The sequence below is a fragment of the Triturus cristatus genome, chromosome 10, assembly GCF_964204655.1.
Source record: "Triturus cristatus chromosome 10, aTriCri1.1, whole genome shotgun sequence".
NCBI classification, from domain to species: Eukaryota; Metazoa; Chordata; class Amphibia; order Caudata; family Salamandridae; genus Triturus; species Triturus cristatus.
The window spans coordinates 451,529,025-451,547,715 of record NC_140593.1 but is presented as its reverse complement, the minus strand read 5'-3'; the positions used below and the strand labels follow the sequence as shown (position 1 = coordinate 451,547,715).

The following is an 18,691-nucleotide window of genomic DNA, read 5'->3' as shown; positions in this document are numbered from 1 at the left end:
TATACCGTTACCGACCGGTATTTAGGCTTTTGCAATGTAGGGGGCACATTACAGGATTCGGTAATTTACCGAATCGGTAAAATTACCGAATCGGTAATTTTACCGATTCGGTAAATACCGAATCCTGTAATGATATGTAGGGGGAGTGTGTGGGTGTCGTGTGGAGTCGGTATTTACCACCAACTAATAGTTGATGGTAAATTAAGAATGGATGTGTCAAAGCATTTTAAAGCGCTTAGAAGTGTGCAATGTGGCAGACATACATGCCCTTAGGGCATGTATGTGTGCCACATGTGCACACATGCAGGAATCAGGGGTGCAACAGGGTGTCAATGTGACACCCTGCCACCCTTGATTGTGTTCCCCCCATTACCGAATCGGTATTTACCGATTCGGTAATGAGGCATACCTTCCCATTGATTCAATCAATGGGAAGGTATGCCTCATTACCGAATCGGTAAATACCGATTCGGTAATTACCGAATTACTACGAATCGGTAATTTTTACCGCAGGAATACCTACATAGCATTTACCACTTCATAAATACCGATTCGGTATGATTCGGTATTTATGAAGTGGTAAATGCCAGCCCACCCACATAAGGCCCTTAGAGTTTTAAATTACGTGTATATTTCTTATATCTCAAAAATTGTGCAAATTTTGTGATTAAACAGTTTAGTAGTTTAACAAATGAATACTTAATTAAAAAATACATTAAAGTATTAAAAGTCAAATGTAATTTACATTAATTAAGCACAACTTTTCATTAATTTTACTAAATATTAATTATAAAAACCTGCCATTTTGTTTTATTAGTTTATTTTATTTAAAAATGAATATTTATGAAAAAACCAATACAGTTAAATTATTTTATTACTTAGTAAACATTTGTTTTGAAGAAGCAATGTGTTCTAACATTTTATTTGATTAGTTCTAGGCTAAAAATAAGTAGTTTAATTAATTTAAAATGTATATTTTACTTCAAAAAATAGTTTAATGTTTTAAACATTGATAAACTTTAATCATGTTTAATCATTTCCCTCTTCTTTCCCGTTGGTAGCTCTCCATTGCAGTGTCTGAGATCCCCCTTAAGGTGGCGAATATCTCGCCCACAGTGGAGGAGATCTCCACCAAGGCCTCCTTGCAAAATGTTACAAGTAGTAACTTTACACTCATACATTTGACACCACTCCCTTGTTTAAAGGTTGGAGACATGTAAGTCTATGCTTTGGAATACATTTAGTGTTGGAAAAGGTCAGTAGGCAAAAGTAGTGAATATATGCTAAAGTGTAAGATTCCATTTACATAGGTAGATTTACTCATATGTAAATTTGCCCTTGTGAATAGACTCCAATGTAATTAAGATGATAACAATGGATCACTTGGTTCCATTGATGGCCTTTCCATACCTATATGAAAGAGCACCCAGATGCTATAAATATTGTTGGTTAGTGCTACAAAATAAAATAACATTCCAAAACACAACAAGCTGTACACCGATGTTGAAGGTACTATCACAATCTATAAACAATTGTTTGCTGCCTACAAAGTTAGGGAAGCAATCAAACCCTGATCTGCAGACATGTATTTGATTGCATGACTGGTCAGTAGGACTCAATCTTAACCAAGGAATACGAAGGCTCCTAGTGGAACCGCAAACCACCAAGCACGCTTTGTCTAATCATGGAAATGAATGTGGTTTAATGTTGCCTTTTGTGAAAGACAGAGGAATGTTGCATTTGCTGCAAAAAACATAAGTACAGGATCCAGATACATTTTTCTCTACTGGACATGATAATTCAATTACCAATCAACAAATCTAAACAAACAAGCATTTCCTCGACGCTTATCAAGACTTACCAATGTAACCGCTAACATGGCTTACATGATGAGCATTTGGCACTAAAGCCATCAGATACATGGGAAAAAAGAAGTAAATGTAATACTTCACATATTTTAATGCTTACAGTTCCATCAATGTCTGCTCTATTGTCCGCAAAGTGTACACCGATGCGGATGCACGATTTTAACTGATGAGGTAATGTCATGTTTGAAATTTAAAGAGCCATAACCTGTCCACTTTAACTAGTGATATCATCTTTGCAATTTTCCAGTGGGACTTTGTGTAAACATCAGTAATGCGCCCTGCAAGGCTTGCTAGAGGGTTGTTAAGGATGGCATTAGCCATCATGAAGACATCTTTTTTCTTTGATCTCATTTCAGTTGTCAGATACGGTTATGTTACTGCCGAATTTAAGCATTCCTGAAATTAATGTCTCAGAGGTTCTGACCCTGGTAGTGGTTGGAAATAGAATAAATGGTTTGTGTAAATTGATTATAGCAGGTTTATGTCAGATTTAAAAACAAATGGAAAGACAAAGTGGCCTTTGCTAGCTTGGCAGCAGTGAGCTTGGAAAGTCGGGAGCATTTTGTCAACTTGACATCTTGCAGAAATGTTAATTACAGAGGGACAGATAGCGAGTCTTTTGTGGGGCGTAGTCATACACGAGCGGCTATTGGCCAAAGGCTAATTAGTGGTCTAATGGGTAACATTAGTCTGAAAATAGACTTTATATTGCAAAGGATATTCTGTTAAAATAGTTGACATTGTAATATTTTTCTTGGCTATGCTATAGAAAGTTGAAGACTGACTCACAAATCCGCAGAATCGCTATCCCACTCAGTGACACCCCAAGAGTGTTTTTAATCCCTCGGACGAGAAATTCTCCGTTACATCATGGAAAACCTTGGACCAGCCGGGTGGCCCAAACTCACAATATATCCTCCACCAGGGAAAGAGACCAGAGCCAACCCCGATGGTTAAGGGTTCAAGAGTGCTAACAGCGCAACACGGCCTCCACCCAAAGCCCACATTAGTTGTCACTTGTACTTGAATTTAAGGCAAAGGCATGAATCCTGATAAGTCTCTGTTATATTCACAAAAGCAAAGAATATCTCATGCCATGACAATACGCGAGGTCTGACCGCTTATTACTTGAACTTTTGAACAACGTCAAGCAAATGACAGCTCAGGGTAGTATGAAGTGTAATTTGTTAATTGTCCATGACAGAAGCATGCAAGTTACACTCAGTTTTTTTAAATGCAGAAGTCAATGTACCAGTAGGTTTGGTTTGGTTCTTCGGTTTCAGCACGTAGCGTGTCGTCATTACCTTATCTGACCTTCTAGACATTATCGTTGGAAACAAATGATCGCTGTAGTTCGTTTACAAGTACTTAATGCAGAAAAGACCATTCATTCCACTTATGGCTTGTATCATTCCAAAATGCCACAATTCTGTGGTGTCCTCATTACTGAGTTTTCGGGAAATCTTACTAACACCATTTAGCGAGGCAGAATGCGCACATGAAGGGTTCTCTGGGAGGCGTGGAGTTACAGAGAGATCAGTAGTGTGTCGGGACTTACAATCCCACTCGCCCCATCAAGGGGATTGCTGAACATTGGCACAAGGAGTCTCGCTTGCCACCTCTAATAGAATGGTGGTGGTTGTAGGAGGTCTTCATAATTTCTTACGGTGGCAAATTATTGCCGACTGCAGAGGTGTTTTCAAGCCTCTGGCCAAAAACATCATGGAAAGGTCTGGCATGGATCTGACCCACCTAGATCTACATTGTACATCCTTACATTAGGGCAAGTTGTTATTTCGGCTTGCTATCGATTACCTAAACCTAATATGGGGTCCTAATGCTGTGAATATGCATGTGAGCACATCAGTAGCAAAAGTATGAACAGCTTTATTTGATGTGCCAGCTGATTGGGAACTAACGCAAGAATGATATTATGGCTTCCACAATGCTGCCGGATAAAGTTTTGAATTGAATTGATTGAATTGATATGAAGACCTTTGCAATTTCATTTGAGATGCTGCTGCGTCAAGGTTCTTCCGATATCACTTCGTGAAACACCGTGCACAAAGCTGTTTGAGCTTCCCTCTTTCTATGCTAGGCTTGCTGATCCATAGCAAATGCTGTAGGTTGCAAACCCTGCTTGAGTCTAATTAAACACCCAGCAATGTCTAATTATTCCTATCTTAAGACCTGGCACACCTCCCACAGTCTTGTAATGAGGTATGGCACTTCAAACGCTGCTTCCCAACAATTATCATCGATCTTACAGCCACCTCTCATGCACTCGCTTAGTTGATTACATTGGCTGTATGCTAAACATGTTTATATTGTTTATGATGAATAAATAAGTGTTGTATTTACCATGTGCGTTTAGGAGAAAAACAGGGCTACCAACAGCAAGCAGCGCGCCTTCTTCATCAGAGTTCGATCCATTAGATGGCATATGAGGAAAATAAAGTCGATAAGCCGAGGTAGCTCTGTATACTGGCAATTTATTGGCATCATGAAATGCAGAAATATTGATCAAACAGATGATTTGACTTGCTTTTACAAGTATTACACTTAAGAGGCGCTATGAGTACCACCTATAAAGGAAAGCAAAATAGAACCCTCAAGAAGCAAATATTGCCCCAATGCTGAGAGTTTAGGAGAGGTGAGTAGGGAATTAGGAACAACAAGGCATCACATCACCTACAAGGTGGAACAGATTTGCAACTTATGGGCACCACCTCTAAAAAATTTATAGGTTGAACAATATAGCATATACAAATTTCCATAACACCGCCTCTTCTAATTCATTTTGTGTGTCCTGCTCTGTGGTCATGGTTAGCTATACCAACCGTGTCCAAATTAGTCCGAATCTGGCAGCCGAGAGGGCTAAGGCAAGCCTATGCTTTCTGATACTGGTGGTCTAGCAACTATAAGCAGTTACAGAGCTGAGCCCTGAATGCTGCTGAGTTTCCATTCTTCCTCATCTGTATGTCGCCCAGCCAAGAAATTATGAGAATATCTGAAATGAATAATGATGACTCGTTTTGAAGGCATTATTGTCTCATAATTGACCTCCATATCTGCTGTTTATGCCCCAAACCTTGGGTTAGTGTCAATATACCACACAATATCAGCAAGGAAATCAGCCGTGCCCTTTCATCCTCCAACTAACCAGAAAATGGAACCACATTAGTAAGAGAAGCCACATACGAAATGTTGTCGATTGTTCCCATTTGTTGCTGCTGATCACAGAAGCCAGGACTGCTAGGGTCTTTCATCGTGCCTGTACTATAGCCTGCAGTCCGCTGTGTGTCAGCCTTTAGAGTAAGTAAAAAAAAAGTATAATTCAAAAACCAAGGGGCATATCAACAACAACCGGCGATAATTATCGCTAAGCGCACTTAGCGCTAGGATAATTATCGCCGGCTAGCGTTGATTTTTATCGCTGAGATAGCGTGCTATTAGCAACGCTTATCTCAATAGCGATAAAAATCCTCACGCTAAGTGGCTAACGTGAGATTATCGCTGGAAACCCAGCGATAATCTCACGTTAGCTTGTTGATAGGGACAGACAAACTTAGCCATGATATCCTCCTTCCATAGGATATCATGGCTAAGTCTGAAAAATACCAGACGTAAAAAAGCAGCGTTAACCGCGGTTAGCGCTGCTTTTTTTGTCTCTAACAGGGTTAGCGATATTCTTGATAATAGGAGAAATGTCGCTTAGCGACATTTCTCCTATTATTTTACTCTGGAACGCCCCCTTTGCATCTCATTAGAGATGCAAGGGGAAGCGTAGAGTAAAAGGGTGCTAACATGCGAATTTGCATGTTAGCACCCTGGTGTTGATAGGGTGCTAGTTTTATCTCTGCTTTTTTGGCTTTTAAAGCCAAAAAAGCAGAGATAAAGCCCTTGTTGATATGCCCCTATGTTACAACTGTGCCAATGGTTTGATGTACTAAAAAATATAGCATATGTCTCTGGAGGGCTTCGAAAGCACTAATCTGAAAATAAACCCCAGAAGAGAAAATAATGTGTTCCTAAATTACCACGGGGAGTGGAATTGATTGACAAAACAATACATCGCACTGCGCATCCATCGCACAGTGACAGTCTTTTATGTGGGGGATAAGAATTAGGGGGCAGGCCCCTAAAGCTATTAGTTTGACGTTTTTATATACAGATCAGGGCATATATTTACACGGTAGAAAACAGAATTATAGTATTGTTCGGATAGAAAACGAGCCAGGGACATTCTGAATTCATGGTGGAGCTTCACGTGTGAAAAGAGGGCCATCCATTATGTCTTGATAGCACAACCGCCATAGACAAAGAGACACAATTTAATTGTACCGAATTAGACTCGTGAGATTTCCTTTTTTCTCAATAATTGGCGACTGGAGCTGGCATTGTCTGCGTGCCTAATGTATGCCATTCTTCTTAATCTCTCTGTGTTGCCAGATGATGTCTACGGAGATGACGTTGCCATTTTAATGAGTTTCTTCCACTAGATTTCCGAATGCTTGTGCTGAGGTGGAGTAGAAAGGGATTCAACAGATAGCTCACCATGTAGAGAAATGTTGTTTGGGTGGGTGTTTTGCTACAGCACTGTGTTCATTTTAAGCGCAGTTTAAGATATTCAGCACTATAAGTAATCTGCGTTGAATATCGCGAGATGCTCTGCGGCACTCTTTAGTAGAATCACAGACGACTCTCATGATGTCGCCAATGGCTAAAGTAGAAAAAAACTAAGATACATAGCAGCACAAGGAAGGACTGATGGTAATTGGACACTTAGAAGGGACAATTATCATGCCTAGTGCCACCGTGGAAAATCAAAGATTCAAATACTGGCAAAGTGGTGTGAACTTTCCCCCTTTGGAGGTCGATAAAATGAGCACCATTAAAAGTGCGTATATATGACACATTTAAAAACAAGATATTACTATATGCTGGTTTTGAGAATGAAAAGTTTTGGGACCTGCCATCCAATTATGCAATGTGACATGAATTTAAACACAGCAACACTGTAATGAGCATGGTGTCCGACAAGACGGGCTAATGACCAGCCCATAGGAAGACTTTTCTAAGTGACTGCCACCACATATACAGTTCTCACATATTATCACAGAATATGCAAGCCTTGAAAAAGATTATGTACGTGACTGATTCGACTGCAGAGAGCAACATGTGTCAACTCTTGTAATTTTTTCTGCCACTAGAAAAGGACAAAACAATAAAAACGTCACTTAAACAAAATAAAGCAAGTGGATGGTTATTTTACAATACATTCACACAACCAAGGAATGAGATTAAAATGAGAAAGAACACAATAGGACATCATTTAAGAATTGTACTAAAAGAGAATTCTCAATAGAAAAAGGCTTAAGATTAAAATGAAAATATGGGTGGGGTTTAACAGAATCAGGAAAGGAAAACTTTATTCACGTAAACGCATGTTTGGCTGGACAGAGCACCTGTCTGCAAGATCTTTTGTTACCAGTGCCTTAATTTATGCATATAGTGAGCTTGCGCTCTATCCGGAATACTATCTCCCACCTCTGCTGAGGATTCTTTGGTGCTAAATTCTTCCTCCCATGGAGAGCTTGCAATACAATGCATGGGGTACTGTTTTACATCTCAGAAGCAAATGATACAGCAAATAATCTCATATTACATTCTTTAAATCATAGATTGTATACAGAAAACAAACATTGTTTGATCTTTTTTCACAGCAACAGTTTTGTAAATCTTTTTATTAAGACTGAAAATGCTAGTCGGACCTACGGACTTTGCCAATGCATGCTAAACATTTACTCATACGAGATTCTAAGTCAATGACCAATGAAGTAATCACAATTTTCACGGTAGATTGGGTGATACCGTCTGATTGATGATGAGATCTCACTCAGGAGCATGCTTCACTCTCTAATAGCATATCAGCAAGAAGCATTTTGCCTTAACTACACACATTTTGGCTTTATGTCACTGGTGCTATAAGACTGTATAATTGTAATGGACGCATCTGCTTTGAACGCTTTCCTGCATAAAATGTTCTAGTGAATTTCAGCATGCAGCCTGTTTTTACCTTGCACTTTCTGTCAAGACCCTGTAGTTTCAAATCTCTAGACCTCCCACTGTCCTTTTCGTTGCTGCCACAAATCAGCCTAAGTGGTCAGCATAACGAAAGTGCATCCACTTGGCCAGCTGGTAAAATCGCCCTCTAAGTAAATTAACAGCGGGAGCTCGCTTGTGAGGTCTATTGAAAGACTTTTTTTCTGGTCTATTCTGCACTAATGAAATGGACTATAAAGTGACCTATTCAGCTGAAATTGCAATAAGTAGCAATAGCTTCTGTGCTAAAACCTTCCTCTTCTCTTGTTCCACCAGGTATGACTACGTGGATATAATCGATGGAGAAAATGCCAATGGCAGGCTTTTGGGGAAGTTCTGTGGGAAGATTGCTCCCTCTCAGCTAGTTTCCTCTGGACCCTCCATGTTCATCACATTTGTCTCCGATTATGAAACTCCTGGAGCTGGGTTCTCCATCCGCTATGAAATCTACAAAACAGGTCAGTGGTAATGTTCAATTTGAGATGCCTTCTAGTCCAATCACCCAACCAGAACACGTTGGTAAGCAGGATAAGAGCAGATAAAGGGTCTTAATGATTTTTTTAAATGGGTGAAATTATATCACAGGGAATGGTTGTATTAAAATAAAAAGGTGCAAGGTGACAACACCACAATTTGAAATAGCTTGTTGCTAAATAATTTGATTTGGAGAAGATATGTGAGTTCCAATGCTATAGGGTTGTGCTTTTTGGAGAATGACATGATAAAAAAAAGTTGTTAGTCACAAGGTTATTTCATAACACTATGTATAAATTGTCTACTAGATAATCATTCACCAAGTGTTTTAAGTTGTCTTGTTTTTTTCAAATAATACAAACCTTTAAAAAATATTTGTATAATATCAATGTCAGATTTTTCAAATGGTGGCAAAGAAAGGGTGTTTGCTTACACTGGTAAAGTGCTGTTTTGACTGTAACTCCCATTTCACCGGGACACATTTACACCTAGGGCCTATCTGGTGCCACTGCACTGATCCGCCCCCCACCCCAACCCCCCAGCCACCTCCTCGTGTAGCTTTCAGCAGCCACCTAGTATCCTCCTGTCCGGGTTATGGTCCTACATGGAGGCCGTCTTGGATGAAAAACAAAGCATCTATCTTAACTACAGAATACATGATACAGATAAACTCCCTATGTGCACGTGCAGTGCTAAGTACTGAGCTGGGAGAAAGGAGTGGTTGAATCTGAATACCGTCTGCCGGCTGGCATGTTCTTCAATGGGCAGAGGTTACCACAGATGACCTCTGACAAGAGAAAAATGCCATTACTCAGCAACAATGCAGTGCAGAGGGATATATGCTGCTCCCAGAGGGCAGAGGTTGGTCCTAAACGTGTTAAAAAATATATATTTGTCTCAATAACTAATAAATTAGTTTAGATGTTTCTAGTTATTTTGCCTGTTTATGTTGACGCATCTTTGAACCTTTTAACAATAGTATCATATATAGAGAAAAAGCGAAGTAAAGGTAATGTACCTATGAAAATGACCACTGGCCCTTTGGACTCAAATTCCTAAGCCCCGGTAAAACAGTGGGACTTATTGAATGTTAGCCTTTATTATGGAGGACCGTGATGAATGAATGTGATTTAATGCTGCTTCTTTTAAATGTAAGGCAATTAATTTCAATAACTTATTTTTATTTAGCGCTTTATACTGCACTTCTGCAACTTATAAGCACTGTAAATAAAAGCTATTCTTAATATTACTCAATTTAATGGTATTTTGTTTACTGACCATAGTAGGAAAGAAGGTTGAGTGAGACTTGCTGGGTTTCGAACTCATGGCTTGTAGAGACCATCATATCTTGGTAGCGAACATTGTGGCAGTTCACCTCACCTTTCCCCTTCCAAATAGGACAATACTTCATTATTTTTGGGGCAACTGGATGACCCATGTTGGTTGCGCCCTACGTCGCCTTGCCTGGTATTACCTTAATTAAACGCCAGGCTTCATTCATCCCGTGTTTCTAGCTGCTGCTCTCTTGGGAACCATCACACGGCCTAGTTAAATGGCGGCTAATAATAACCGCACCACAGAGGGGGCTGCATGAAAACAAGCACCGCCCTCTGTCCCGCCCACCATCAGGATGGACTATTGCTGTTCATTTGGCCGAAATCCTAAAATATGTTGACAACTGTTGCGGAATCTCCACAAACTGTACGCACAATTATCGTCATTAAGGCAATCGGTACAATTTCATATGTTCTTGACCAGGTGACAGCTTCCACAAAAAACGCTAATTGGTGTTTTATGTGCTACATTAAATAAGTTCCGTATGTCAACATTGATATCGGGTGACTTTTAACAATATGCCTGGCCTACACATACGCAGTTCATCATGCCCCCCCCCCCCCCTGCAACACTTTATGGTTGCACCTGTGTCAACACCGCGCTCGAGCGACCCCGGGGCGCGGGCCGCACGTACCAGCCTCTCCCATTACTCTCGTCACGAGGCACAGGTCACATCTGGCGAGCTCGCCAAGCCACTGCGCGCGCGCAACCTAAAACCGCGGCTCCCCTCCGCTGGGTTGGAACAAGGCACGCCAATTCGTGTAAATATCCTGCCCCGTTTCATAGCTGTCAACCGCTGGATTTAAAGATTTAACTTTAAGAGGAGCTATAATTACTTCTCTGGGGCCCTGTCAGGATTTCTACAACTTATGTTTTTACCGTTCCCTCAGGCCTTCATATTTGTCATCTGTCTCACAGCAGGCAGGCATTTTTTTTTCCAGCGCTCTGTAGGAATGAACACAAAGGCCTGGAAGGGACATTGCTTTTCGCAGTTGGCTCGAGACGGCCAGGCGCAAGTGCTGAGTGAGCGCGCGGGGCAGAAGAGATCACCGTAATGACAGGTGTAGGAAGGGAGCCGCGCACTGCTTAATAATGTGCTGTGTTGGTAGCAAATTGGACTTGTCACACAGTGAGGCCTAACCTTATCCCTTTGTCCCCCAGTGTCGGAATGTTCCAGAAACTTCACGGCGCCGAATGGAGTGATCAAGTCCCCCAGGTTCCCCGAGAAGTATCCGAATAACCTGGAATGCACGTACATTATTTTTGCTCCCAAAATGGCAGAAATTATACTGGAGTTTGAAAGCTTTGACGTGGAACCGGACACCAATCCTCCCCGAGGAGTGTACTGCCGCTATGACCGGTTGGAAATCTGGGATGGATTGCCTGATGGTAAGAGACAAGTGTCTGGAAAATGGCTTTCACCTAATTGAAATCAGAAGAGTTTTCCTAAAAGTATGAACATAGCAGTGTTTAATCAAGTTACAACGTCAATACACTAATTCATTAATCCCTTTATTATTTTAACGTCAAACACAAGTGTTACAAAGAAATGTCCATATATATGTATATGTGTGCACGTGTAAATAGATGAGTACATATAACATATTTGGGTGCTTTTATTGCACAAAATGCAGTGGTATAAAAACCCATGTTTACAGGGAACTGTGAATTATGGCTAATGTTTCACAGTGCCTTGCGAAATGCGGGTTTCATCATCATAATGACTAGGACTATGCTGCAAATGTATCAAAATGATGTGGCAAGATTATCTAAATTATGCTGTTAAAAAGACAAATTATGCAGGTAGCGCTTTGTGAAAAACTCTCTGGTAGTGCTTATCTTGTTCAGATGGTTTCATATTTGGTTACCTGCACTCATTTTTAGGGACCATGAATTATTTTTCATCATTTGACTTTGACACAGAACAAGGAGGGAGTAAGCACAAGAAAATGGCTACAAATAGAGAAGGGGGAGAATAAATAATACGCAAGCATGAGATGAAAATACAGGAAGATTAGGTTGGTTAAAAGAAAGACACACAAGATGGAATCGAGTCTATGCAGCCGTGATATTTGACAACCCTGTATCTGGCAACTTCGTCAGCAGGCTCATAAGAAAAGCTTTGGACCACTGTAACTGATGCACTGGTGCAGGAATACGCAAACACCCAGTAGCTAAGGAATTAAACAAAAGGCAGCTCGGTGCACGTGATTCCAGTGTGAATGATGACTGGGTTTGTGTGGTATGAACTGCAGATTCATGAGGAGATGGACGAATGATGTAAAAGTGTTGCTTGTTTCAGCCGGCATGAGTTGCCTCTAAAATGTTCACATTCGCAGACGGGCCAATCCCAAACTGCATTTATGAGTACTTTAAGGAGTACTACAGGAGTACTGCAGGAGTACTACTCAGCTGCTCATAAGTGCTATTCTAAATTGGCCTCAATATTTTCATTGTGGATGAAGAAAAAGAGTGAAACTCAACCCTACTCATAAACTTTTGGGGTTTCTGGTGACAGAAGACACACCAATTTTAAACGTAGTTTGGAAATATTTGGCTTTTGTAGCCATCAAGATGCAGCCTGGGATTAATGTAGTAACTTTATGATAACTGTAGATGTAAGGCAACAATTCACAAAGTTCCTACTCATAGTGTGAATTTGGCGCGTTGCTAAACACTGACATCCCTTTCTCCCTGTAAATATAGGAGTGTTAGCAATGTTTTACTCAGAATAAGACACTCCAGCATTTATGCACTCAATGCAAATGCTCAATGTGAGTATAATAATGAATAACTGAATGAAAGAATGTTGCTATTGCACAGGAGTGACCTCAGCGGGTTTTCCATGTTGGTGAGGGCTAATCTACCACTGACATACTTGCCAAGAAACAGAAGAGGAGCCTGGTTGTAAAGGCCCGACAAACAAGGAAATGATCAGATATTATGTGCAGATGTGCTGCAAGAGAATTCCTCTCTTTCCGTGCCCCCTGAGAGGAAGAGCAGCGGATGGAATTGCATGGTGGACAATACATTTGCAGATAAAGATCTGAAATCCATTCTTTTATTCAATCAATCCATTAGAAAAGTTATGAGGAGTCACAATTTCACTAGTGGCCAGCTTGCTGTGCCTTTCTTCTGTCTAGCCCTGTTCCCATTCCCTAACCTAAACCCAGAAAATGTTTACTGACATATTTTGTGTGGATTCAATTGCCATCTGCAGATAATTTTGGCCTCGGTTCCTGACTCTACCAGCAGGATCTGCAATTTTCACTCAAGGATGATACTTTTGTACACCTAAATGAAAAATAGATGTGCAGGATATTGTGTGGATCACTCAGGCTGTATTTAAATGAGGTGAATGTAATAGGGAACTATGAAATGAAGGAGTTCCTTGATTTCTTGCAGATCTCGTCACTGGCATTACACCAGAACCCTGCACTCGTTAAAAAGTAATGGTTTTGATCTGATTTAAACCATTTAAAGTAGGCTGTGGAAAGACATCTGTCAGTTGCCTCTCAGTTTTTACTGCCCGGCATTAAGAAAATTGAATGCCACAGACAACAACGCGGGCCTTGAAGTAATTGGGATCAAAAGCCGAAATTCCACTTTCTTCTGAAAAATTGGCTTCTACATCTTGTGTTTGTTATTGCACAGATTGTTAAACGAATATCACTTTTAACTGCAAAAAAATCAATAATTGAAAACATATTGCTGATTCATTTAGACCTCACTCTCTTTCTATGATGCCCGATCAGTATGTTCCTGTTTTTTATTACATGACCATACCAACTGTGCATATTCAAAACCAGTGGTTGGGCTGATTGAGCTGATTTTAAACATTGCATCACTGACAGTTCTTTTTGCAGCGAATACTCGCTAGTTTTCTTTTAAATAAATGACCCCATAGGTGCTTCTGGCCTGTTGTGAGGTGCAGTCTTTGGAGTTGATCCAGAAACTTGTAACTATTTTGAGACACAAGAGAGGTTAGGCTTATGGGCAGCGAAATAAAACTCTTTGTAAACAGAGACTTAACAGAGTCCATTTAATCCTCTTAGCCACCATTCACCATTAAACTCCCAAGGTTTTGTATATATTGGAAGGTCTTCAGGAACTACATTCCAGACTAACTTGGTAGAGTTAGCTTTTGGTGTATGAATAATAACACGTGCTTTCCAGTTTTTATCACGTCCTGTTTACCTGCTAGGGCAGTGTAGACTTTAACCTATGGCCATTCATGCTGGATTAATAGCAGCACAGGCTCACAGGCCTCAAAGTCAGTAGGAGAGCTGGGTGAGCTCTACAGGCGCTATTGAAACCCAGCACATTATACTCTTCTCCCTAAAAAAGTAATGTTGGCCAAAATACCAAGAAGTGCTCCCTCCCCTGGAAAGAGAAGGGGTTAATATTTTTTTAAAATTTATTTGTTAGGTTTTTGTTCATGTATCTGTTTATAAATTTGCATACTTCATTTTCAGTTCTTATCCAAAGCTATATAGATGTCATTACAGAAATTGTGCATATTTCTGAAGTTTATTAATATATGCAATTAATTCAGCAAGAAGTTTTTTAAGCAGAGGAGAGCAAGGGAGTGAGAGACTTATGTAGACCAGCGAATTTCATATGGTGGGCGCTGGGAGCTTTAAGGAATAAAATATGCATGGTGTACCTAGGAGAAGCAGAGAAGAGACATCAAGCTTGCCAATCAGGTATAAAAAATCTCATATGAGTATATTATAGATGAAAGAGGAAGAAGAGACGAGGAGGCTGGAAACTCAACACAAATATGAATTAGTATTCGAATATCGAAAGGGCTACTATTTATGGAAGAATGTTTGTGATGGAAAAAACGACGGGAGGTTTGCTTTTTTTTCTGTTTTGTGCTTTTGAAACTTAACATGATCTGGGACTGGATACATCTGCTCAGTAAGCAAAAGCAACTGGTTACATTTGAATCTCAGTTTACTACAGACAGATATAGAGGAAAACCAGAAAGTAACATGCTAGGAGTGGTATGAAACGAGTGTTTGGCTGGTGCATAGAATAAGTCTGTCTGCAGTGTAAAGTCTATTACGGGGTGAGCAAAGTTTACACATAGCTCATGTTGATGACAGGCGCCACTTGGAACTAAGATGAAACATTCTAAATACTTGAGAATCTGGACATGATAGAAAATAAGAAATTTTCTTTAGTAACCCATAGCCATTAGAACGAGAACTGCAGAGAACAGTAGCACACTGGCTGAAATTGCTTCTATTCTTATTAGGAAGAGCAGCGTTGTTTAAAATGATCCTCCCCTTAAAGATTTTTTTATACACTACGTAGCACACCATATAGTGTACCTAAAATGTTTTCTAGTGGTTTGATGATGAGTTGAGAACACTGCTTTGGAATGGGGGAATTCCCACGATAGCTCTGAGGACAATCCAAAAATCAGTATAAGCGAGAGGGAATTGCAATTCTTAATGTTATGTAATACTTTGAGTCCACACAATAGGTAATTGCAAATGACTGGGCATTTAAGCCTCAGAATAAACTGACATTTCGAGTGGATATGCATGCACTCAGCAAGCAGGGATACCTGCATTTGCTTTATGGTGAGAATTAGACACATGCCTTACCTGACATTACAGACCGATGAAATCTGGATGAAACTAAGCAAGGAAACAGAGCGGAAAGGGAAATTGGCACATAAAACGTCACTATGGGTGGGGACCAGATTAAAAGAAGCATCCTTGGTGGGGTTGAGAATGTGGAATACCATTGGAATAACGACATTGGGAGACATATGGAGAAAGGAGAGCATGTTTCCATACCCACTAGTCAAAGAAGAATATGATTTGCAGAACACTAAAATACTCATTAGATGACTCGTAAAGGCCCTTGAGGACTCCCCCCTTGAACTCGAACAGCTAGAAGACTGGATCTACAGGACACACATATTTGATGACCCTCCAGGGGGGATGAGAAGAGTGTTTAGGCTTTAGGCCAATTGAGTTAGTAGATTGGAAGTAAGCTCTGATGTTCCCATGGTCGGTATTGATCAGATCGAGCTTTTGGCTGAGACTCCTTAACTTCCTTCAAAGAGATTATTACTCTTGGGTGCTGCTTAAAAAGTATAGAAAAGCAAAGAGATATAATTTTGAGAGGTAGTAGGTGAGGGGAAACATTCACATGCATAATTTATGAATGCCCTATCACAGACAAATATTGGAAAGATGTGGGAATGAAGTTAGAGATGGCGCTGAACCTCCCACTTGTTTTGAAGGTGGGCATGGTCTTGTTTGGTGTCTCGGAAAGTCATTACAATGTACCAGAAAATGTTCATAAACCACGGGCCCAGCCCGGATAGAGCAGTGCCTCCCGTCCTGAGCTGTTGCCAGGTGAGGTGAGGCGTCTTACTTGTTATCTACGGCTATCACCAGTATATCGTAATCTACCTAAGGTGAGACTACTGGTGTTGTACTGGTGTTGTAGGTTGTGTTTGTTTCAAAGTACACTCTTTATTTTTTCACTTCATAGGCCGAAACATGTACACCTGTTTACTGGACAGATGCAGTTAATATTTCCAAACTGCACATGCACTGTTTTTACCCCTGACCCCAAGAGTTAACTAATAAAGCCTTTTTTCTCTTAGTAGTTAGTTTTACAACACGTATCACCCCTTTGCACTGCACCCTTCACCCAAGTGATCTTAGTGCTTTACATCTGTTGGATTTTAGTAGATCCTATACAAGAGTAGTATCTAAAAACATCCCTGATCTCCTCCCTCGCAGTGAAGGGGTTGTAGCCCTTGGCCGCACTAGGTGTCTCAGCCAAGAGGAGAAATCCCCCATGATGAAGCATGCTACTCCGGCGGTGGGTGATGGGATTCCGTCCTCATTAACCCCTTCCAGGCTCATGACGGAACGGTTCCGTCATGAGCATCGGTTGAGCTGTGCTCATGACGGAACCGTTCCGTCATGGCCCCGCCCGCGCTCGAACCCTTCAGCACCGCGGGGGAATCCGCGCAGCGCTGAAGGGGTTAAAGGCTCCCCCATGTATGATTGAGAGCCTTTGCTTATGTTCTATACCTTTAGTGCTTTTCTAAGCCTGCTAGACCTGCGGATAACTAGGTGTTTTCAATTGTTGTATTAGGTAAATTATCCGTGCTGGTCTTAAAAAAACTTCCCTTGGACGCTCCTCCCCCGGTTTTGTATTCACTGCTTACTGAATGTCAGCCCAGTGACATTTCCACTGGCCTCTGAGAGAGCAGGGCCATGACAGAGGAAGGAGATTACAAGAAAAGGGTGAAACAAGCTTCCTCCTCTCCTTAACACCCAAGCACAGGGCCAGACTGGCTGTAGCGATCACTGGCCATTTCCCCAGTGGGCCGCCAGGGTGGAGGCCAGTTTTGGTCCTCTGGGGTGCTGTTTTTGTTACCGGGAGACAGTTTTGCAGCATAGCTGCAATATCGTCCCTCTGTAACAAAAGCAGCGGCACTGTTTCCCATGCGCAAGCCCCCGCCCCCCTCCCGGCCTTTCCGACTCAATTGCCAGGGTCGGTTTGCGTTCCCAGTCCAGCCCTTCTCAAGCATCTCACTTTAGGATTCCAGTTACCATTCCTCAAACGCCGGCAGATTTTAAATGTAGACATCTCTAAAAAATTCTTTCCATAATTAGATGGTCATATATATGTGGCAGAATGTGGTAAGTATGAAACAGATGGAGGAAGAAATTAGGCAACGATAAAAGAAGAGAAGTCGCCAACTTCAAGAAGAAGACACAGTCATCTTGCTATTTTTAATTCTATAAGATGAACACATGCAGGATGTCCCTGCTGCTTTATGAGGCAAGCTTAAATTTGAGAAAACCAGTAAAGTATGACAAATACATTTCAAGAGAAGACCTTAACTACATTCTATGGGTTTCCATGGCATTAGACAGAGAGTAAAAGTTCACTTATCTCAGTCTATTTTTAACTGTATCACGGATGGTTGACCAAGTGTTAAACTCCTTCACCTATTCAAAATGTTCAGTCAAAGTGGCATGCAAAGAGCACAGGAGAAATCAACGTGGTTCATCCTGAATTCAGTTCGACTCCAATCTTAACTAACAAAACATCAAAACCAAATCCACTACATTGCTTACTCTCTAGACCACATCTACCCTCTGAATAAACACCCTGAAGGGTCCCCAGGTGGGGTGTGATATACTTTTTTAGGGTTGCAGCTGTACCCCAAGTACCAACGAATTCCCTGTATGAAATGTTATAAATCGACTTACCATGAAGAAACAAAAACTCTCTACAATATTTTGTTGCTGTAAACTGAGGAGCCTGCCATGTATGTCAAATAAATATTTCTTTAATGTGCAGGACCATTTCCTAGGACGGTGTCAGTGTTGGAAGGTCTCTTTCTGGGCATCTTTTCTCTGAAATTTCATTCAAAAAGTACAGCTGTAGCTTAGACGATGACGCCCTGTGATGCACGCTTCGTTTCAAATCATATGTGTCTGCCTCAAACACCCTCAAAACACAAACTTCACGTAGAGGTCAGGACGTTGGTGGGACAACTACAACCAGGAAAAAAGTGTGACACCGTATCCCCTATAAGACAGAGACATCACATCATCTCGAAGTTGATTTGCCTCCAAAGAAATACATTCGATAACTCTGATAAATGTTGTGCAGTCGCCCTTATTAGAAAGTAAAGGTTGATTCAATTTGATGACTGAGTATTGGAGAGCTAGACAGCAGCAGCAAAATATTGGCATTGATTTACACGCATTACCCGGACAGTCATACCGCCATGAAAGGGTTAAGGATCAGGAAATCAAAAACCGATTGGCAGGTATTTCCCACATTCCCTTTGTTGCTGCCAGCTTCTAAAATGAAGCAGCATGCTCACAGATGTGCTGTGATGCAAGAGAAAA

The 18,691-nt window shown here is 40.9% G+C and overlaps 1 protein-coding gene across 2 annotated transcripts in view; it reads left to right on the top strand.

Annotated features, from left to right (window-relative positions):
- Window positions 1-18,691, top strand: part of NRP1 (neuropilin 1) — a 230,756-nt gene that overhangs the window by 98,968 nt on the left and 113,097 nt on the right. For both annotated transcript variants that reach the window (XM_085631861.1, XM_085631860.1), the window contains exons 4-5: window positions 8,250-8,431; window positions 10,944-11,171. In XM_085631861.1, coding sequence (XP_085487987.1) covers window positions 8,250-8,431; window positions 10,944-11,171 — 410 coding nt within the window. The remainder of the gene's footprint in view (window positions 1-8,249; window positions 8,432-10,943; window positions 11,172-18,691) is intronic.